General features: G+C 40.6%; 1 protein-coding gene across 10 annotated transcripts in view; it reads left to right on the top strand.

Annotated features, from left to right (window-relative positions):
• The window catches only part of LOC110981376 (potassium channel subfamily T member 2-like), an 81237-nt gene that overhangs the window by 21413 nt on the left and 35403 nt on the right, over positions 1 to 24421 (top strand). For 8 of the 10 annotated variants that reach the window (XM_022238894.2, XM_087143087.1, XM_022238895.2 and 5 more), the window contains exons 2-3: positions 14977 to 15056; positions 17128 to 17233. In XM_022238894.2, the coding sequence (XP_022094586.1) occupies positions 14977 to 15056; positions 17128 to 17233 (186 nt within the window). Of the gene's footprint in view, positions 1 to 4729; positions 6665 to 11791; positions 12153 to 14976; positions 15057 to 17127; positions 17234 to 24421 lie in introns of those variants that run through there. The other 2 variants (XM_087143086.1, XM_087143090.1) reach the window with 2 other exon arrangements.

The following is a 24421-nucleotide window of genomic DNA, read 5'->3' as shown; positions in this document are numbered from 1 at the left end:
ATTAGCAACAAAAACTTTGGAGTATGAAATTTACTTACGTGTAGCTACAACACGGACTGATATCATGAATCTTTATCCGAAAGAATAGTATGCAGGTTCTGTTAGGGTTGGGAACCTGGGACTATGGAGGGTTTGCAAGGCTGCCATCTTGCAGGTCAGCGTGTTTGTTCCACAGGGTACATGTATGCACAAAGGAAGTTTCCCTGTGGAACAAAAGAACTGCCCTACAAGATGGCTTGTTTAAATCTCCACTTACATGTACTTGGGTTTTTTTTTTAAGTAGCTTAACTGCCAACAGCCAGTGCCTTAATTGACAGTGACCTTGACAAAGATCCTCTAAGATTCTTCCTACATGAGGTTTTGAAGAAATATTGCGAGGAGAGCACCCTTAGGTTTAAATAGCCTGTCCACCGTGTTACTCCATGTGGGGCTTGATGCCTCTCGCGATTCAATTTACAAATTATTTTCCACTCTCCTGAGGGATTTTGGAGGGACCTTTCCACTCGTAGCATATAAGTTTCTGACAAAGAAGGCCTGGAATGAATGAGATGAACGTTTTGAAGATGAATGTGAGCACGTGCAGGTGATTATACATGTACATGTATGTACAAGTCTGAGTGGATTTCAGGAAATTCAGGAAACCCTGGTCTGTAAATGAGCTCAGTGGTCTGCCAACCTGTCAAAATGCATGTTATCAATAATTCTCAGCAGGGTCAACACGGGCTGCTTTTCTTGGGTAGGACAGAGTTTACCGTAGCCAGTGCAGGGCTTAAAGTGGGATGGGAAGACGCAGCTGAATGCACCAGATAGCCTTCGCTGTCAGTAGACCCAGCTTAGTTGGGTGAAATTCAAGGGCATAAATTGATTGACAGCACGTCATACTGAAAATTGTCCAAGGTGTCATGTTGCGTCTGTTGTCCGGTGAAGAATCTCAGTTGAATTTAACCCTCACCTTCCCCAACCAGACAGAATTAAACAGTAGCAAAGTGTTTCATTCTGTGGGGATTGGTCCGGTTGGCCCAGACAGCTGGCTTTTGCATTGGGTTTGGCATACCTCTCAACAGCCTCTGTGCGCAAAGTCCCATTGTGTGAATGGGGAAGGTTAAGGCCAGCAACCCTTGGGGCGTTGGGTTAAAGACAATTGTTCTAATCGCTGAGCATTGTGTAGCCTTTTAAATAGTTATAGACCTCAACCATCCCTGATCAGTTGTCAAGCATCGAGGTTGTCAGTATTTAAGTGGGTGTAGATCTGTATAATTCTGCTGTGCAACTCTTACTTTGCATTTTTCTTAGAATCCAGTCCTATCCGCCCCGAGCTGAAGTGCACCCCCAATTAGCAAAAGAAAGACAGGTGGTTACAAGCAGGTTCTTGCACTTGTTCTGTGTGTACGTAAAGACCATACATGCCAGAATAGATTAGTTACGCGTAGTCAGCGCGCTCCGCCTCAAACCCGCATATACATGTACTTGTGTGCCTATGGCGCGCCTATGTGGTGAGTCCCAGAAAACATGCCCTCTTTTGATCCGCTCGGAGCAGATACATGTATGATTTAATGCACAGCATTAATTAGGATTTTGGAGTGTCTAGGAGTTTCATAGGAAATTACACGTAGAACCGCCATCACTGTCAACACAGTACTGTATGAACTTCACTCTTTTTTTTAACTTGAGTTCTTCAGATGGAGAAGTGAGAGCAAACCCTTTAAGCATGGACGGACAAGATCTAAGAATACTTGATTGTGTCAGACACCTGCCCTTATGCATCAAGAAATAGCCCCCTGCGCTGCTTCATTTTTTACCAGAAGAAACCGATGTACATGTACATGACTCAAGGCCCATGACTCAAGACTGTGGAAGAACGGGTGTCATCATTTAAGCGTTCTAATTGGATCTTCTCTGTTGGTGCTTGCAGGCCGGCCTGCCCCCCCCAAACGTAGGGTTTACTGGCCAATTTCCAAGCGGAAATTCTTTATTTACTTTGGTAGAAATCTTGACTGCAAAGAGCTGCCTTTAAAATAATAGGACGTCTGAGAGTTTTTCAAAAGATAAGATTGATTAAATTGATAAACATGGGACAATACTGTAAAGAGAGATGTCTGAGAAATTAATTTGAACATTTTGGAGACACATGTTATGATTCAAGATTTTATAAAATCTGCAGTGGAAAATATGTAGGGCTATATACTTTATCAGGTAACGGTGCACATTGTATGGTTTTGTTCTCGGAATTAAAAAATCTCTTTTCATCTTGGCCGTGCATAATGTATGTATACAGGTCTGTACAGTGTGTCAAATATTTGCTTCATTATTGAATTCAACCTCATCCAGGGAAACATTTTTTTTACAAAGAGACTAATTCCATTAAATGCACCCATATGTCTGCACGTTGTCCCAAGAGTCAATCGTCAGCTAGTTGATAATGTCCGATTCGTAAAACAGAAATTAGTGAATTTACACCAAAAAAGATAAAAGTACATTTGGTTGTGAGCACTGTCGGCCCATCTGTCAGTGGAAATGAGCCGTGCACCATGCACATGGAATGGATTTGAACTAACCTGATTATAATGTCAGGCTGCCAGACCTACAAATAAATCAAATCAAATCAAATCAACCCTCTCAGCTCCCCCCATTGATACTACTTGGTGGAACCATGGTTGAACCTGTCCCACCACCCCCAAAGCACAGACGTTACAGAGATGCCAAGTCAGGATTTTTAATAGCCATCAGATTGGACCGGATGGATCCATGCCATGCCTTTTGAAGAACTGCAGGCTGTAGGGAGATGCATGTTTGCTGCCAGTAGCCTGGATGAGTGTCGTGACCAGTCCATAAAAGCAGGGGGTAAAAGCAGGGGGCCTACCGAGGGATGTCTACGTTTGTTTCTCGTAAGTGGCCCATAAATTGTAGAAGAATTGTCACTTAACTCACTAAATTATTTAGAAATTGTAAAAGGATTTGCAAAATACTTTTACCAGTTTGAGGAGCGGTCATAATTGTGACATGAATACATTTGAACCTGTTCCCCGCCTACGGTTTTGAAATGGTACAGTCGAGTCGCGTGGTTAATGGCATTGATTTACAGAGTATTTAAAAAAATATGAATTTATGATGCCCTGCAGCTTAGGTTATGTGATGCTTACTGTCACGCTTGGCCGGGCAGCCCCTCTGCCAGGTTTCTGTCAACCTCAAGGATGGCTTATATGTGGCGTGCTATGCATGTCATTAGAGACTAGTTACAAAGCTGCTCAGATAAAACAGATACACTCATCCACCCTTTAAATTTATCACAAATCCCTCGGATGTCTGACATGATATGAAAAGTGGAGGATTTGGGAGCATTCAGTGACGTGAGCCCAATTTATTTTCATCTCACAACTAATTAGTGACGCTTTACGAAATCAACGATGGGTACAAATGCATCCCCCTTAAAAACCCTGTCACAACTTGATCACTTCAATATAATTTCATTGTCATTATTAAAACGATTTGTCAACCAGAAGAAAAGCACTTGGTCATCAGTTTCCGTTGCCAAACGTTCAGTTCTTTCTGTTGATGTCAGCAGTAGTGACAAATACTCATGAATCTTCAGGCAGATTTTCTGGCGGTATCATTTCTGTTGCACCTGCATGACCTGTTACATATTACATGCTTAAACTTTCATAGAATGGTCCACTCTTCGAGGTTTCAAATGCTGAAAAACCAACAGTTACACTTTTGCACATGCGTACATGTATGTCCACGGCATTGACAATTTTTATGATCGTTTTCGGCGACAGTAGCTCTCAGATATTTATCTGATCAATTTTCTTGAAAGCATGCTGCAAATTAGATTGCACTGCAGATGCTAAAAAAAATTACATGTACATACATGTATAGCTATATAACCAACATAACGTAATTTTGGGAACTGCAGTCCCAGGTCCGCGCCACTTAAATAAAGGTCATTTGTAAGAGCTCGCGCAAGGTGTGAAGTCCACAATGGGGGGGCTCGTCCAGGAAGCAGGTTGATCTTGATTGCTGATCGTCTACATGCACGCAACGGTCACTTTATCTCATTTAAGCAAACTATGACTTTCACTATTTATGTACTCGTTTAACCCATTCTGTCATTTTGGAAAAAAAATATCAGAAGTGGACTTAATGCAGTGTGTTTAGTAATGATTAACGAGTAGCCCGACTGAGGAATAACTTGTCCAAATATTTAGCCATGTGCGTCGGTTTAGCCAAGGTTGGACACCGGCCTTTATTACATCCTTCCGTAATGTTGTACAATCAGGGAGTCAAGCTAGCCAAGTACATACATGTACATGTACATGCACTAGATATTCTCACCAATATCTAACGTACACGTATATGTGTCGGAAGTAGTCATCTGTTTTTCATATACAATGTACATGTAGTGTACTTCCCTTTAATTAAAGAAAAAGTATCATGTTGCAAGAAAGCTGAGGGCGTTCAGATTTCATGATTTTCCCCCCCAGTGAACTACATGTACACGTATAAGATTACAGGTTATGTACGGTACAGCATATTCATGTTAATGATATGCTGGAGAGCAGGAGTTAGGTCTTACAAAAAGTTATTTACCGAATTCGGTACATCCTGGACCAGTGGCGAAGATGCAGTCTCTATAGGCTTTGAATGGGATGGTTGCACTGGAGCCCAGCTGTGGACGACCTGACAATGGTCTTGATTTTAAGATAATTTCATTTTTTTTCTCTGCAATTATTTTTTCTCTAATGTTGAAAAATGAAAGCCAAGCGCGTATTGGTTGAGGTTGACCATGCTTGTTTGTTACCTATACCAACCGACTTGTACCCTGTACATCATCGTAATCAATGAGAGACCATCTCACTGATCAATAATTACTCGATGTGAAATGTGGACAGACTGGAATTTGCTGGTAGTTACAGTGCATGGTCTGTATGTATGAAGTGTATTGGGCCAATGTACCAGCGTGTGTTCATGCTTGCCACAGTTGGCCTTATTCCTCGTTTATTTTGTGCCCATCGATGAAAGTTAATGATTTTCTACTTTTGTGTTCATGTCTACACTTTGTTTAAAATGGTCTGACATTTTGAAAGGTGAGTCTGGGCAGGCATGCATCTATAGACGTACATGTATATTGCTCGGCATCAGTGTAAATGGTCACTGAATAAACACTTGCCATTTGTGCACTGTGTATTTAAATCCGGATCATGTGAACCGTACTGTTGAGTGCAGGTGTGCATCAAGATGCAGTTGTAAGCACGAACTATTAGCGGAGAAGAAAAAAACACCAACAACTGAGAGATCATTATAGGGCATCTCGATGCTAGGCAACTGCGCTAGAACCCGTGAGGAACATCAAGCTTCTAGATCCACACAGTCGTGTGCGAGTGTCGAGCTGTATTTAGCTTATAGGCACACGTGTATGGACGGATGGACGCATTGTGGATGGAACAATTGAGTCAGGCCAGCGTCACTGCAGAGCGTGTGTGACAGCAGGAGAGGAGTGAGGCAGACACTGGATATTGCATTGCTCGCTTCCTGGGTCGAGTGTCACATTGGCTGCAGGTGGTGGTCAGATATCTGATTAATGCTGAGTAGTGCCCAGGAAGCAGTTGCCAGCTCTCATCCAGCCCGTTTAAGTATAGCAATGCAGAGGGACATTTTGGCTTCTCGGTTTATGATGATGCTTTCCAAACAGAAACAGCGTCTCTGCCCTGAAACATTCAGATCGTAAATATACACTGTACACGGAGTGGAATGTGGATATTTTTATTCTGAGAAAAGTTGCTGGGTTGCAGAAAAGTACTGTGTGAGGAATTTGTCTAGATTTGTGTAGTTTCACAGTTCTGAAATCTGCATTTTGTGCTGTTTTGTTATTCTGCCAGTGAGTGGCAAGTCATTTAGCCTGACACTGTGGATGTCCAGTCCGTGCCGCTGAACTCACACTAAAGAACACTGAACATGGTGAAGAGCTTTATCAAAGAGCCTGGAGTTTTTGTGTGGTTTTCACCAAGATGGCACGACGTCGACATAACAGCATCACAAGATGAGCTGGAAAAAACGCGCAGGAATTCACCTCAATAAGGAAGGCTATCAAAACATCAGTAATTCTGTAAAACAAGAGAAGAATTCTGTAAAAAAAAAAGAAGAAAACAACAACAGAAAGCACCCAGAGTTAATTGCCTGTGCTAGTAATGACCCATTATTCACTGCTCTAATTGCTGTTGGACTACAGTAATATTTTTGATGCCCCGTTTGTGTCAATTGGTGTGTTACTCAGTCCTCGTTGAAATGTGTGTGTTCAAAAATCTTTTGTTCGTGGTCAACAAGTTGCACGACTTCAGGCTACGCAGGAATGTGTCATCTGAGGCCCAGTGGATAAATTAAACTTGGAAAAATACGGTATCATCTATATGTACACGTTTCACAAAACACTGTCATGCTTGGATGCATGTATAGGATTTATTCATTGATGAGGACTGTCTCAAGGCTCTTCTTTACATCAGCCAGCCATTTTGGCCTCGGCGCCTCGATGATGAGGTCTTGACATTGCGTGGCAGAGTTGGGCTAGGTGCGCGCTCAAAATGGCCTCCGATGCTCAGTACACAAGAATGGTGAAGGTGTCGCCTCTTCACAAGGGACAAGATTACAGCCGCCAGAAATCGGAGCAAGAGTAAGTGATTTTAGTTACATGTAGCTTGGGATGAAATCTGTTTGTTAGAGGTTTGTACGTGTAATGCAGCCCAAAACACAAGCTACGATATTCTTCATTTGGGCTTTCAATTTTTGTTTGCCTACAAATCCTGAAGCAGTAAAATTTCCTGTGACCAGTAAGCAGGCAAGGGGTCAGAGCGGGCTGGGGATTTTATGAGCAAAGTTGCAAATGTGTTAGAAATGCAAAATCAGAAAGATGAAAATGGATCATGAAGGAAGGCCAAAATAGATGATAATACATTTGAATATTGTGTTGCAAAAAGTGACCTGTAACAACAAAATGAGAGTAAAGTCCCATCCCACTCTTCCTGTTTTGAGGGTTCAAAGTCATATTTAAGTAGGGGTCAATTTTGGGGTTTTGTAATATTTGGAAAGAGTAAGCCGTCTCCTATTTAATTCCAAATATTTCGCAGTGTCTTATATTTACAAATAGGTCATTTAGGAGGCATTTTGTGGTAAATTTTTCAACACTAGGGAGACATTGGTTTTTATGGAGACATTTCAGTGTCTTCCCATGGTATTTTCAAACTACCAGAAGGAGGCCAAATTTTATTGTCCAAATTTTGAGAGATGATAGATTAGGGTCAAAAATGAAAACATACAAAGTTTGGTTCAGATCAGATTAGGGAATATTGAATTATGCGACAGTAAAGTTGGAAAAATTTTGTGCACCTTCTTATGGCAATGTCTCCTTAATAACCCATTAGCGGTAATTATTATATCTTAAAAATCATTTTCTCAGCAATTTTGATGATAGCATTATTTTAGCCTGGTCTGAAATGTTGAAACATTGTCATGGGAACAAAGACGCAAAGCTGCCAGAATAATGCCACATTGGCACCTTATACTTTCACCCTAAGTGTTCCATGTACATACCATTGGAAAGCTGTCTTTCTGCTGAATTCAAAATACCAATATCTCAGTTTTTGAAAATTCCGACTTTCAGCTCATTTTGTGGTAACAGGTCACAAATATTCACAACTGACCTTTACCTTACTAGTGTCTTCGTAGCTCAAAGGTATCTTCAACCTAAACAAGTCAAAATAGTATTTTCCCAACGGCAAACGAACCCCTGGCTGTGTGCCTGCCTGTTATTTCCTCATTGATGTTGAGCATTACTTTCTTATTTAAGTGTCGTTCTGCACATGTGCTACCCGGCTGAGCAAAGTAAAGCATTTCTGGCTATCGATCTGCTTTCACTCGTGTAGGAATCTGGGGCCAATTTCATAGAGCTTGCTTAAGCACAAAATTTGCTTAAGCGCAAAAAACCCTTGCTTAAAAAGCTCAATATCTATGTGATTGTCATGCTAACCAAGAGACAGGCGAATACCATTCCAAAACAATATACATCACTTGGAGTTTTGGCTGGTAACCTGATTTGTCGAGCAAGGTTTTTTCATGCTTAAGCAAATTTTGCGCTTAAGCAGCGCCACGAAATTGGCCCCAGATGGCACTAAAATTGGTCTTATGTGCTTAGGGTCAGAGCGAATGGTTCTGTCATCCATCAAAATATAACGTTTCAAATTCATGGAAGCCGAACAGATAGGAATGTTCAGTTCTGCAGACCAGAAGCAGTGGTAATTGGCCGTTTGGGACGCTCCGTTCCATTTCAGTTGCCCAGAAGATGCATGTATTTCTTTCTCATTGGTGCATCAATCAGTGTCCATGTACAGCGTATATATACATGTACATAAACGAGGTTCTGACATCAATCATACCATAGTCTGAATTGAGGAATTTGATTTTCATTAATGAGATAAAACCTGACTGATGTATGCAAAAGAAAAAAATGAAAATACCAGAGCAGCTCATATGCAGTGATTTCATTGTATTAAAAAAGCAGATTATAGTAGTATACATGTACGTGTGTAGATGTTCTACCGATATTGATCCAAGATTCAAGACTAATTTATTCAACCAATAATTAAAAGAAATTCAATCAAAGGAATTTGTTGGACTCCCATAAACATTACAAATAACTCCATTAAAAATACCATACAATTAAACTAATTACCACAGAGATTAAAACAAACTTTATAATTACTATACACATACTCATTTCATAAAATCCTATCAATATAAACCCAGACAAGTAATGGTGTAAATCTGTTTCTAAAACCAAATATTCATAATTATTTTATGATTAAAAATTCCCATTATTAATAACCCCCTAGGGTGTATGTAAAATCATATTGAAATTGGAAGATTTGGGACCGTTAGGGTTAAAAATCCGCACGGCTGATGGCATAAAACTATTTTTGAAACGGTTGGCTTTTGCACCCATTAATGATATTAGTATTGAGTACTAATCAAATGTGGAGTGAGGTCCACTTAAACAATTCATCTCCGGTATACCTGAACATGGGCATGAAACTGAGTTGTCCTATTTAGGAACTAAGTCTTGACAATTATACCAGTATCCCAGTTCATGTACTGTAAATGCAGTGAATAAGAAACTTTGTTGCAGGGGGAAACGTTTGTCCCTGGTTTCTCTTTAACTGAAGGTTTTTCTGTGAGAGAGAGGCATCGCATGCAGGCTTTGCTTTGAATTTTATGTACACTGTACATGTGCATGTACATGTACATGTACAGTGCAATCACAAGAGTGCCCATGGTGTAACAGAACATCGACCAATGAAATTGAGCAGTTTGGCTCATGAATTTGGTTTCATTTTCCTCTACACATACATGTGTAACAAGCCTGATTGAAAAATTCGTCATCCTGAAAGAAAAACAGTGAGTTTTCACTCTCAGCTCTCATTGCTGGCGTCAGATTGTGAATGTCTCTCCCTGAATGCCCAGTTAGAGGAATGCCTGAAATGGCCATCTCAACATAACTGACAGAGACAAATGCCCATTGTAATTTGGGGGGGAAAAAAAACTGCATGTGCTCATGAATTGTTTAAAGCAGCATGTCAAGTAACAGCTTCGTTGCTCAAAATTGAAAGTGGCACCACTGGAGATGTACTGGGTTTTCTGTTGCAATTAATCATCGGCTCCAGTTTCATTCACCGCCATATACATGTACCTGTATACACATGCCTCCGACTGCAACACTGCACATACATGTACACACTGGTAGCGGGACTGTTTATCCGGCTGATCCTGTGAATTTGTCATCATTTGTACATCGCTAGACCATTTTGTTGGGGGAGTCACCACAAATTGCAGGTGTAACAAGATAGGAATAACTACCCAGTCACAAGAAATTTTCCTAAAATTGGTGTATATTAGAGAATTCCCTTTTTGCCAAGAGGGGTTCTGATGTAGTGTTCCTTGACTCTGTCAATCAGTAGAGTGATCAGGATGTTCATACCAAGTTACCAGAACATATGCTTCATAATTGATACATTCAGTACAATGTATTTCGTTGTAATCTAAGATGAGGCGTATTGTAATACTGCACTGTACATGTAAGTTTAATACTTAAAAAGTGCATTCATGCATGGTTATTTCATTTCTGCTGTCTGTCCACAGAATCATTCTAACCTACGCCATTTCTTAAAAAGTCCACCCCCTTAAAGCAGTGACTCTGAAGCCAAAATTCCTACCTTTAGTGAAAATCCTTTTTTAATCAGAAATGACCCATTTCCTTGAGCTGCTTAAATATTACTCAGCCAAGTTTAATGCTGAGCTACAATCTGTGGGGAACCTGTCCCAGGACATGCAGTGTATGACATTTTGGCTGGTAACTTACTTCTGCTAAGCAAATGTGCTCAGGAAATTTCTGTGCTTAACAGCTTGGTGAAATTGGTCCGTAGTTTGAAGCAATCCTGAAAGTCTATGTACATGTACCTTTAACATGTTTAATGCTAACCCACTGGGCCACTTACGGTACATGTAAGCAATGATGGCTGGATCCATGCAAAACGTACCGTATTCCAATTAAAGACGACTGTGTCATCCACTCTTTAGGGTTGAGTCTATGCTATGCACACAAGGATGGCTCACCACTGCCATGTGGGCTTGTAGTTTGGTTTGACATCAACTACATGTACATTTGAAATGTATGACAGTAGTTGGTCCAAGGTACATGTAACAAGGTCTTTTCCCGCGCGAGATGATGAAACGTGCACTTCAATTTTTTGAAATTTTAGCTAATTACTGCTTCGATGTACTGGTATCTTCACCAGTTGATCAAGATGGAAAGTGCTTGTTCTGGTGGACTGAAAATAAAATCGACACAGATCAGAATCTATGTTTAAACTGAGCAAGTGTTCAGTGACACCTTTAAAAGGTTAACATGTTTCACTAACATTTCAGTTGTGTGTAGGAGATTGAGTGAACAAATATCCTTGCCAGGCAGCATATTGGAAGCATCAAACACAACATGTACAATAACCATGGTTAATAACACATATATATCATCAAACAAACCGGGCCATATCCTCTTGCGCGATCACCCTCCACCGCCTCACAGCTTGCATGGCGTATTTTGGGCGTGATCCCTCGCTACCGTACATGCCCGTGTATGTGGGGTCTACGTGTATGGCTTTTGACTGGTTCCCCCTTGAACAAAGATACTGACAAAATGAGAAGAACCCTCAACAAAGGGCGGGGTAGCTTGGTTGGTGGAAAATCGCTACGGTGTCGTGGAGGTTGCAGGTTCAAATCCCACTCCTATTGATTTCTTTATTCAACTTACATGTACATGTAATTACATGTACACATGTATAATTTGATTGAATGCAATTGTAATTTAATTATTTAATTCCTGAAATGCAATTAATATGATGGACTTGGTCTCTGAAATGTTGTAATTGAATTGTTTTACAGGTTATCTCTTGAAGGTTAAACTACAGGGTAAATGGCATGTTAAAGGTGCACAGTTCATTTCAATGAATTCAAGTGCTCTTCAACAAATAACACACGTCCCTGAATCCAAAAGTTGACTACTGTGGAATTTGCTAATTTGCTTTTTTTTTTTTTTTGGGTCCCTGTCAGTCTGGCATTGTCTTCCTGGGACACTAGCTGCTAACAGGACCTTGAAGTTGCGGTTCATTAATATTCAAACCTTGTTCATTTTGAAATCACCAACCATGCCGTGCTTGTTTGGAACCAGCTTATTAAAGTTGAATTACAGGAGGCATGAAAGATGGTACCGGTATAAATGCACAGTGAGCAGTGTGAAATGACAGATGCTTGTCGAACTAGCTTATCCACGAACGTGTGTAGGTTACTGAGAAGCGGCCATTGGATTATGATACTTGGAATTGTGACTGTACACGCATATAAACGCCTGTTACATGCAAAGTGTACAGTTGTGTCTGTGAGTGCAAATTGTTGGAATTCTACATAAGCCATCAACAACCGTGGTCGTGTACATACCGGTATGTACGAGTCCATGGATGGATACATGTACATATCTCAAATACCAGGATAATGTTAGTGTGCTTTTGAACCCACTTCGAAATGAGCAGAGAGCGAGCCTCTTCTTCATTGTCTAGGTGAGTGTACGCTGATGCTGTCACAAAAAGTTACGAGCATTCTCACAGAGTAACGTACCTTGCAGATTTTTATCATGGGACCTACGTGTACATTGCACCGGTACATGTAGAGAGAGCTGTAAGATTGTAACATTGGTTTCAACTTCTGGACACGAAACAGATGTTTTGTCGAGTGATGTAGTCTGTATATTCTCGTAGTACGAGGCCATCTTTATCCGCTGGAGGCTGTGAAGTCGTAACTTTCCATGGCTCAATTAGGCTATGTAAATTTTGTCTGGCTTTGTGTGAAGTTTGAACAAAATTTCCCATATTGAAGTGTTCCAGATTTTTTGGTACTAGCACATAGTACAGTGTATATAAATAGAGACATGGCTGATTGTACAGTAATCGAATTTGCACAGTAGCAAGATATTCTTTTATTCTTTTAGACTTTGACGATGATAAAACGAAACAATGCATGGATTTTTAAAGTGAGTTAGAAGTTGTAACTGAGTTTGATGTGAGAAGCTTGAAGGCTGGGTTCATTTGAATAATTGAATTTTGACATGACCTTCCTTTTGATTGAATATTCCAGTTCTGTTATTCGGTTATACCAAACTCTACCAAAGTGGAAACAAAACATGCCAGTTTGTATGGGGATCTAGCTCACTGAATTTCAGGATAGGGCTCTGTCCCATAGTTAAAGGAGTTTAGGAGGCTAAAAGTCCAAATGATGTCAAGTCCTAATTGATGAATTTTCCCCTGAATAATTTGGCCTTATTTATTATTGACCCTTAGCCTATGCATCAGCTACCTTCAAGTTAAACACCTTGAAATAAATTCTTTTAGAATGCAGTTTTGCAAAGCCAAGCATTGAGTTCTTCCCTTCTCTTTTTTTGTTAATTTTCATTTCCAGATATTTGATTTTGAGAATGTATATTTAGGTATTTAATGATTTATTGAAAATATTTGTATTCCATTTATTGACAGACCATACTTACAGTATGTTTTTTATAGGTTTTGCATGGTAGCCATTTTGCAGGGCAATTCTTTGTTCCATAGGGAAACCTTTGGGCACATCCTATAGTGTAATTCGACCAACAGAATTAGAAGCCATTACTGCAGTGGCACAACGCTCGTGGACAGGTGGTACGCATGCGTTTCATGCCTCTTCGACCAACAGGGTGTCGTGATTTGCCAAATACATGCGCACGCGTCAAGCTGAAGCATGTGCGTGTGAGTGCGGTGCCACCGCAGTCATGGCGTCTAATTGGGTTAGTCTCTAGAACAAAAGTACTGGCCTGCAAGATGGCAGCCTCTATTGCAAGCGCTCTTTTGCATGCTCATGTGAATTCCCTGCAGAGGGAATCTGAATGCTGTTCTCGCTGAAGCCTTGATGTCATCAGCATATGATATTTCATTTAGTTTCTCCAAAATAGACAGTTTCCTTGTCTTTATCCCACCCAATGATGCTGATGTGCCCATGGAATCGAAATTATGATGCCATGGGCATGGAGTATTGATTTTCTTTCTAGGAGAGTGGAATTCTCCGGGTTGAGAAGATGGGAGGCTTAGCGAAAGAGGAAATTAGGTTTTACGGATGTGGTTATTCGCATCTTATGGAGGAGACAGGCAGTCGGCGACATTCAAGTTTCAGGCTTTTTGTTCATTTCACAGCCATTTGCAGTATTGTAATAATGAGCTCATTGTGTTGGAGTAAGCCCGTGACGAACATCAAGGGTGTGTGCAAGCAAAATTGAGTGACGGAAAAGTTGATATCCAGTTAACTACAGCTGCGATTGGTTGTGGAGAATTAGGACTGTTTTCCATAGATGGTTGGAACTTTGAGAACTTAAGCTTAAAAGTTACAGAAGTGTTGTCCAACTTTTCAGCGCTGCAATGGTCGTAACAATGATTCGCCTTTATTTCACATATGCACTGATTTTAGATATGTCACTTCTTTGTCAGAACGTCTCGGAGATGGCCAAGTTTTAGAAAAAAAAAAGAAAAGCTTTTTAGGGAGGTTTACACATGTGACTGTCTTTGGTGCAGGTGAGTTTGTTCGGTACACTGCATAAGGAAGATTAATTACATGCAAGATGGGAAAATATTAACTCTACATACTAATGACTGACAAAATTCAATTAGGGGAACATGTACTGGTACCAGGGAATGTACATGTATTTACCTGTAGGCTTACATTCAACACGATGATTGTGTACCAAGAGTGGTAATAGATTTACATCGGCCATCAACCTCCGTTGGTGAGGTATTTTATTTGCTGGCATCCAGTCTTCGAACTTTTGTATAGCAACGAGGAGCTTTGCATGGGAAGAGAAATGTAATTTCTATTTCATGGGATTGTGTCATGGAATGTGGCCCGTGGGTTGTGGCTTGAGACAAATATAATGTGAAATGAAAAAGAGTCAAATGAAATTATAAAATGGGGCAGAGTTTTGCTTAACAACAAAATTATGATCAGTTCAGATGTAACAGCAGATGAAGAGCCAGCTTCGAGAGCAACATTGAAGACAATGCATTTCATGTCTTGCTGAACTACGTGAACAGTGTATGTAAAAATACGTTTTCAGTAAGCATTGTCAGGAGTTCTCGAGGTACAGGTGTACCCTCTATAATGAAATGTGCAGCCCACATTTGTGCCAGAGTAATGAAACATGGATTCGTTTTTCCATCCGACCTCTCCAAATGCTAATGCCATTGGCCTTTATAAGATGTGTGCATCCGTCTTCAGCGTCGGACACCTGGCAAGTCCCTATCCCAGGCCATGTGACTTTTCTCACACGTGTTCAGTACCCCCTCTTTGTTTTCTGTGTCCCTATTGCAGGGTGCGAGTTGAATTCTTTGTGAATGAGCAGTCTTTCAGAGAACGCCTTCAGCTGTACTTCATCAAAAACAAGAGATCAAGTGAGTATAAAACACTTTATTTGTAAACGCACAGCTGTTTCAGCAAATCTACATTGTTTACGGCTGTAAATTTACTGGTAAAAGGGGAACTGGAGCCCTTGTGGAAAACATCTGGGTATCCGTTTACAGCAAACCAATATCTCAAAATGTGATAAATGTGTATGGACACCAGTTGTTAATAAAGATCTGCATGTTAGTGGTTCATCAATGTACCCAGCAACATACATTGTACATGCACCCGTCCATGTGACCATCAAGACAAAAAGAACGTAAAATCACACTTCGGTTTTTCCTATCATGACAGTGCAGTGGGTTCACAGTCAGAAAATGAAGGGGAGGTCAGTTTGGGGTTTTGTTATATTTGGAAGGAGTAACCCTTACTTTCAATTCTAAAATTTAGCAGGATCAGATATTTATAAAAGTCAATTTTGACGAAAGCTTTATGGTCAGAAATGTTGAAATGATGTCGGAAACAGTTGCAGTGCCACCGGAATAATGTCACATTGTCAACCAATGTTTACTTTGAGTGTTACGGTGTATATATGTACCACTGGAAAGCTCTTTTTCTTCTCTTGAATACAAAAATACATTTTGTTCCTTTTGTGCTCATAGGTCGCATGTAGCTCTGTGGTATTTGTACAGTACTTGTACGCTTTGGCAAGCATTTTGAATGCATGAATATATTTGGAGGAGGGAAAGGGCAGCTGGACACAGCCGTGCTGCAAGGAAGCAGACTGAATAATGGAAAGAGCTGGGATGCGATGAAACATTCAGGGACTCAGATTCTGTACCCCTGTTGATATGGGGCAACAATCTTTTAATCCAACTCAGAACTTCCAAGAGATTTCTTTTTTTGTAGAAGCTTCATGTACCTGTATTGTGAGGAGCAGGTGGATAGTGTACTGTTACTTTAGACTTGTGTGAGTCTATCATTCACGTACAAAAATATTAGAAAAGACTCTACTTCTGTAAATTGCTTGCTGACTGGAGTGGCATGGAGCAGTTGTACATGTATGAATCAATAAAGAGACAGAAGAAAAGCCTTCCCAAACTTAGTCTTAATTTCAACATAAGCAGAATCTTTATAAAGCACAATATGTGTAGTTCAGTTTAATGTCTAAAGTGAACTGAATAATTGGTAAAGCATTTCTCGCATGAATCGTCATTGATTTTTTTTTTACTGGAAATGTTTCTGACCAATGCTTAGCAGCTTGTTTGTTTCTGAAAAAAATGTTAATTTGAGAGGTCTGAGAGAAGTTTCCTGTCTTGCGTTATTCTCCTTCATCTCTTGAGAAATGCACTGATGCCATCATTCGCCCCCGGCTCTTCCAGCTGACATTAGTGCCAATTCAGAGACTCTCCGGAGACTACATGTAGTCTTGCTTGATGGCAGGTGATATTAAATATCTGGGTGACTCGTTACATGTGTGCACATCTGAGAATTGCACGGCTTCTGCAGAGATTGGCCCAAAGCCAACCTCGACCAGAGACGGCAAACATAACGCGCAAATGGGCCCGGATAAATCTTGCTGTACATTGGAGAGCAAAAAAAAAAATAGCTGGGACAGTGTTGCATGCATTTGACATCGAAGGACGCCTGCACACAGTACAGTGCAGCACGTTGGGGAACACCCCTTGTTTTGCCCCTGTTTGCATGAGGCACTTAAAGGTTAAGTTTGTAATGCTGGCACTGTGATGTTCTGGGAACAGTGGAATTACAGAGTACCAGCGATTTTTCTTTTCCCCATACGCCAGGTACTTTTCTATGCAAGTCATTTCATTGCATGTTACTTAAGGCTGATACAAGTCAGCGACATGAGGGCAGTTTTTTAATTAACGATCAGTTTAAGGTTTATGTGGATTTTTTTTGTACCAGTATCTTTTCGTGATGGATTTTCAGAACTGTTTTATAAATTGTAAACACGTTCCGAGATGAATCATTTTAACTGTCTTTCTGCAGGATTAAGAGTACAGAAACGACAACTAGAATACAAATTGTGCTTAATTTACTGCTACAGCAAGTTCTTGATGTTGCCAAACATTTGCCTTTTTTTGTCTTTTCTTTTCAAAGGTGTTCGCATTCGTCTCTTCAATCTCTTTATCAAGTTGGTATCATGTCTTCTGTATGTCGTTCGCATCCTGCTCGACACGTCACCAAAACAGGCAGGAAAATTCGGGTAAAAGTTCCTTATAGAGATTAATCCGAGCGGATATTACAACCGCAGTAGTGCCACATCACTCACGTGTGCTCTTAAGCTTGATGCGTGCATGTGCATGCGTTTGGCAATCACGACACGCTATTGGTTTAAAGAGGCGTGTAACAGGTGCCTACTACACATGCCTATCCACAAGCGTTGCGTTAAGTCATCAGTAATGGCTTCTACATGTGCATGTACATGTAGTTCTTGTTGCTGAGGTTGACTGTATTCCTATCTCTGAATGAGATCCACACTGATGCCTTTTTGTCCAGAGTGCTGTATCAGAAACAGCAGAACATTTACTGGCCTGTTTGTTTGACAAACTGTCAGTTGGCTCACTGACACCAGAATCTGCCTAATGGATGGAGCGAATTAGTGTTGGCATGGTTGGGACCGCTGATCGAGATCCAGATCCGAGAGAAACAAAAGTGAGGCCCTTTATTGAATTTGAAGAGCCGAGTCGGAATTCATTGCCAATTCCTTAAGGGTATGTTGCTCCTCACATGCAGGCCATACGCACGCACACGTTTAGATTGCCATTTTGAAATTGAGACCAAGATTGCATTTACCTCTCGCCACAAGACATGTGCTTGGGCACCATTAAGGTTAATGTGGTTTTATTACGGGAATAAATATGTGCTTGGCCAGTCTGAAACGTGCAGTTAAGACTAGCTCAGGAGAATGGATGCAACTAATGCCCGAGCCACATCAGCATTCAGTCTCTTAAACGTTAGTTTGAGACCGGCCAAGCGCATATTTATTCCCAGTCATAAATACCTTTCTTGTCAGAGAGTCAAAAGAAGTCAATATATGATGGATGTCCAACGAGTTTTTTCTAGAATTTACTTTATTCACCTGAACACACCTGTAATATTGTGTAATACGCACTCCATACACATGTACTTGATGATATCATAGGTCATGGATTGACCTCCACTCAGTTGTTGAATACATTTAATAGTCAGTCGTGAACAGCGTGTGTGGCTCCGTTCATTTCCAACGTTAAATACTTAGACACCCGTCCATTTTATGATATATTCCCTGTGCAAGTTGTCCAAAAGATTCTCCTTATATGGACTTGGTGCGCACGAGCCAAGCCCCGTGCACAAAGACTCTTGACCAATCAGAATTGATTAAACTGTCTCGTATCCAGATGCCAGTGTGTGATTTAATGCAGCGGGCATTTTCACTTCCCAGTGGGCATTATCAAATGTTAATACACTGTCCAGTTGCACGTTGTTGAAAAGGGAGAATGTCTATGGTATTCATGAATGTTATTTCAAAATATTTTGATGGACACTTTTCCGGTCACACTGCATAGTTTGTATCCAATCTTGCTTTCTGCTGGTCTGCCTGTCAAACAGCCAAGGACCATTTAGCAACATACAGCTTTGTAATTCAACCACTGTAAATTTTTTGATGGGTCGAGGTTCTTCATTCTCCATGTACATGAACATTACCATGATGTAAGGGTGCGGAAGTTCCACACCGATTGTCTGTTTGAAACTCGTCATAATCACAGTAACCTTGGCATTTGAAACACAATCTTGGCTTTACAGTCCAGGGGCCAATTTTATAGAGCTGCTTAAGCACAAAATTTGATTAAGCGCGAGAAAACTCTAATACTTGATAAATCAGGTAACCAACCAAAACTCCATGTGATGTATATTGTTTTGGGATTGAATTGAGCTGATTTTTAACCTTTGTTTATTAAGCAAAGTTTTTCCCCGCTCTAGCTAATTTCGTGCTTAAGCAGCTCCCTGCAATTCTGCAGGTGAACGCAGAATAAGCGTGCATTTTGGTTACTCTGCTCTGTAGTAATGATTTTTAAAAGAATTCAAAGGACGCCATGCAGTCGGTGATAATTGAATCAAGCTTTTGGCAGGTAATACATCATTCATTGTATATTCTGTGGAGGAGTTTAGTAGAAATGCTCAGATGTATACACCTGCCACTGGATCATGTTGTATATCTTAAAAGCTGGCCCCCCCCCTCTTCTTGATTGGGTGCACAGACTTTACATAGGGAGCCCACAGCTCAATTCCAGACTTGAAGGGTGTTATCCTTGAGTGGTGACTGCAGGGTCTAGCTGGCTACCATGCCACGGATGCCTAGAGTAATGTCACGGTTGTGGCAGGGTTGAGACCGTTGGCAAGCTCTGTGGCCGTACATGTATGAATGAGATTTCGTGGAATACCACTTTTATGTACATGTAGTTACATGTATCTGTTCAGAGCAGTGTTTTTTTGGGTACTCACCGCATAGACGCGCCATGATGCTCGCAAGTATATGCGCGTTTGACGCGGAGCACGCTGAGTACGGTAACTAATTTGTTCCGGCATGTATGGTCTTTTTGTACACGTAGAATGCATGCAAGAATTCGCTTGTATCCAGCTGTCTTTCTTCCCAAGGAAAGATAGCCTTGGATCAGGGAGTCTATAATATCCCACCATGACCATGAATGTTGCAGGACTCGGCCGGCCGTCCGTCCAGCTGTTTCCAAGGCTAAGCTGGCCTTTGGTTCTTGGTGACCTCCTCCTAAAAATGCATTTGTACAGATCACATGGGAGTCCTGATATGAGCTGTGTATTCTCACAAGACACCCATCATATTTACTCAGGACCCATGGAGGCATTGATCAGATTACTGATGGAGACCCTTCCTAATTGCATGTGTTCACCTGTTCTATCCTTCAACATAACGTAAATGCAGAAATATGCATTGACATGCATAGGTTCACAATTCATTAGGGAATCACTGAGGCCGACCTTGTTCATGGAACTAAAAGGATCCATCTCGGATAATGTAGACATCCCTTAAAAGAGTTGAGGTAAAACACCACTGTTGTCTGTGTTTGATACTTAACATTTAACTCTTGTGCCCCATGAAAAAAACATGATGTAGTGTTTATCATTGCAGGTTAAATATTGGGTTCTTGTTCAATCAGTAAAATTGTGGGCACAAATGTGAGTTCATACAAAAATGTGACCGGCTCTAGAAAACTGGGTATTAAAGTGGCCAGATTCAGGTTAGGAGTTTTTGATATGGCTGGATTCTGTACATCACAAGCTGCAATTTGATATGAATGATCCCTGTATAGTGCACTGCATTTCGGAGATACATGTACACATGTACATGTACTTGTATCCACATTTTCAGATTCAATAAAAGAACTTCTCGAGAAAAAGCTCATAAAGTGTAGCGCTTGGAAACACAATGCTATGTAGGATTTCCTACTGAATGATCAATTCCTCATCTTTATTCATCAGCATCCATGTTTGTAGTCACAATTAAGTTCTGAAAACAGAAATATTATAGAAGCTTATTAAGGGAAAAATCACAAAATCACATTTTTGAAGAAATTTTGCCCTCTCCAAATAGAACAGGCCATTACGTGTTTTGGCATTGTACGACTTTAGACCCTTTTTCACAGAACGGGTCACATATACTAAAAAGCCAAGAGAGAGAAACGCACAAATTTCTGACATGTATCTTGATGCATTGTACAGTGAAAAAATATCATTATCCTGATCCATCATTATTGTTTCAATTCAGTACGACCAGAATCGACATCTGCACCTGTATATGCCGAGCACGTACCGTTATGCTGAATTACTTATGAAGCCAGAAGGAAAAAAAAGAAAAGAAAAACAAAATCAGCTTTGCAGTTAGTTTACAATAATTACAATATGCGGAGCTTGAATTACATTGACAAGCATTGCTTGAGAGACATCAGGGGACGTGATATTGTTTAGCTCATCCGAATAAGAAAAAAATCAGCTTTGCAGTTAGTTTGCAATTACAATATGCGGAGCTTGAATTACATTGACAAGCATTGCTTGAGAGACATCAGGGGACGTGATATTGTTTAGCTCATCCGAATCAGAAATCCCAGTCAATTAAAAAGTGACTTTGTGCAGATTCTGTTCTTGCTTCAGAAGTCTGGAGTAACATCTGAAATCCAATCCCCAGTCTATCCGTGCGTCCACAATGGACAGGCGAGGGCATATTAAAACATGACATAGTCCGAGGGCTGATTTTGCCTGGCCATCGGACATCTGGAGTTGTTGTCACTGAGCTGTGCTTTCATTTCATTCACATCATACCAGTAAAAAAAAAATCTAATGAGAACTACCTTGTCCATCAGAGCCTTTTCATAAACACTGTTTGGGGGTTCCTGTGTAATTTATTTTGCGTTGGCAACACGTACAGTTGAAAATGTATACACAGGAGGATTGTAGAAACTCTTCATTTTGTCCGGACGATGATTAGACAGTGATAAAAACGATAATTTATTACTGGACTGCTTTGGGGAAAAATTATTTCAGTGTTGAAATGCAGATGTTATGCCCCAGAACATGCACATCTGCAGGTTGAACATTTAAGCACACAGTCATCACTGTGTGCAAACCACAGAATGTTAATTAGCCATATTCACTAATTAGCCATACTGAATTGAAAGCGAGGTTAATTTTTTTGGGGGGTGTGGCCAAAGAATTAAAAACGAAATTAATGAAAAATGTTCATTACAGATTAGTTTCAGTTCCGATGATGAATAGTTGTAACTTGGAATATATGATTTACATGTATATCTAAATGTTATAAGCAACATATTAAAAAAAGAAAGTAAGGCAAGGAACCCAAATATAGTGGCACCACCCTATTGACAGATCATGGGAAGCTGGTTCCCCTTCAGTAAAAGCATTAGCATAAAAGATATATTTTGTTCATGTGATGTGGATCCCCTAACTGGTACTGTGGCCCCCCTTAATGCCTGAAGCTTTTAACAAGGCTGGTTAGAATGAGCCAGTTCGGTATTTCAAAAAGCTAAGGTCTTTCGGGAACAAAGTGCGTGCACGAGTTAGTGTATGGCTGTACTGATAGGACACACTTTCGCACGTGCGCGTATTACTGAATAACCTGGTGCTGGGCATGCGCTGGTGGAATACGGAACTGGCTCATTGGGAATGCTGTACGAGGCACAAACCGAAGAATAGAAGTGACGATACTCAGAGAAAGCTCTGACAAAGATCACTAGATGGAAATGGGTCATTCTATAAATATGGGGTCCAATTTTATCCTATCCCCGTTACGTCTGGCATGTGATTTTTTAATGTTTAGAACCCGTTGTTTAATTTCAAAGACTGAATAAGTACTGCAAATTGCCTGCCAAACAAATAGAAATAATTTGAAATCAATTTCAGTGATACATCCCTAGTCAAACATGTCAGATGGTTTACATGTCACAGGTAACAGGGACAGAAAAATGTCACACTTTGGACCGCAAATTTATAGAATGACCCAAATGTGAAGGGACTGACGAAACAGACTTGAAGTGGAAGATCATTAGATATAAAAAGTGCTCAAGCTGCCTCAGATATTCAAGCCTCTCGACCCGTTGCAGTTATAACTTGCTGTTCACTTGCAAACTACAAAGCATGTGTACGTGAGCTGTGTTTTCCCATCTGTTGAGACAAGTTATTCAGAGTTATGTTGACTGTGCTGCTTCATTACACAGGAATACGGCCGTTTCACAATAGTGCGCCACCAAGAGTTTGCAACACGTTGGCCAATCATAACGCGCGAAAGTTGTCGACCCTTTCCAAACGTGCATTGGGTTGACAAATTTCGCGCATTGTGATTGGCCAACGCGTTGCAAACTCTTGGTGGCGCACTATTGTGAAACGGCCGTGTTGCAGATGGACCATTCTGTGTACATGTAGATACACTAAATGGAAAAAAATATGTATCCATGATGGGAAGCTGATGGAGTTTTTTCATTGGAAAAATTTATCAGCCTCTGAACAAAATTTGGAGAGTCCGTCGGCCAGCTGGAGTACCATTAGTGAGAAGAGAGGTTGTAGTGCCCTGACCTTGAATTGCTACCTGAGTATTCAAAGTCATGGTCTGATGAGCAGGACAATAGTTGTAAAGTGCATCAGAGACATTTGTATTAAAGGGGCTGATTGCTCTTATATCCAGCAAGAAATGAGACCAAGGGGTAACCCCCGCGATATGTCCAATAGCTATACACACTCTATTGTTATCTAACACATCCCCCCCCCCGATGTCTGAAAAGAATTCCTCAGATTCCAGTGAGACAGTGACCAACACAAAGCAGGGTGAGTTCTCTCCATCTCATACATGTATCTTGCTTCACATTTACACTGTTTGTGCATCTTTACGATTCTCCGGTGTTATGACAAACTTGTGACACAGGTTAGTTTGCACTCAGAGTACAGTATCCGCCAGTGCACTTTTTTATATCTTTAATTGTCCATTTTGTTCTCAAGAACTAAGGATGCTGATGTCAGTCAGGGAAGGCAATATTCAGTTCCAGTCTTGTTTGTTACACACGACGGCATCGCTGTACCTGTACTTCAAGATGTGATTCATGTACGACACTGCTCACAGTGATGAGTTGCCGTACATGACTGGTCGGCCTTGATATCTTTATGAGTTCTGGAAATTGATAGGCCCTGCTTTAGCTCTTCATGGAAGAAGCGCTTGATTACAGATCGCATTGTCTGCCTTTCTGGCAGGATGAATCGGCTAGCTTAAAAAGGGCCGAGTAATGAAAATTGGAATTTGTTTCAACTTGGTTACATGTACATGCATGTATCTTGGAGCAGTGTGGGGCCCCAAATTCACAATGTGATGAGCTGCATGTCTGGAAATGACATATATCACCTTGTGTGATTTTGAAGCCATAAGTTTACCAATATTGTTTCTAAATGGTTGAACGTTTGGTTCGTTTTCTGTGAACATTTTCTCTAGGGTATTCCACATGTATTTATGCCCCGATCCTTCAGCACAAATGGTAGTATTGAATTGTTAATTAGAAGCACACATAAATTAGTTGAACAAAATAAATGTGCCCCAACCTTTGTAAATTAATTTGGTACTTTTATGAAAAAGAAAATTAAGATGGTTTAAATCACGGTTTGGCTGCTCAAAATGGGCTCACACAGGTGAAGTCCAAACAGGCAAATGTATGAATTACAAGGGTTTCAAAGTCACCAGAAAAATTTACATGTGTTTATGACTCGCACAAAAAAAATGCTGTTTATAATTCTTCGGTTTTATATCATTGATGCACGATGGTTCACTGTAGCCATGGGCGGAATCGGCAAAGAGTGGATCGTTTTTTATCATCCAGTCGAAATT

The sequence above is a fragment of the Acanthaster planci genome, linkage group LG11, assembly GCF_054643075.1.
Source record: "Acanthaster planci isolate LZ-2023a linkage group LG11, COTS_SCS, whole genome shotgun sequence".
Taxonomy (NCBI): Eukaryota; Metazoa; Echinodermata; class Asteroidea; order Valvatida; family Acanthasteridae; genus Acanthaster; species Acanthaster planci.
The sequence above is the reverse complement of the archived record's forward strand: the minus strand, read 5'-3'. Positions and strand labels throughout refer to the sequence as shown.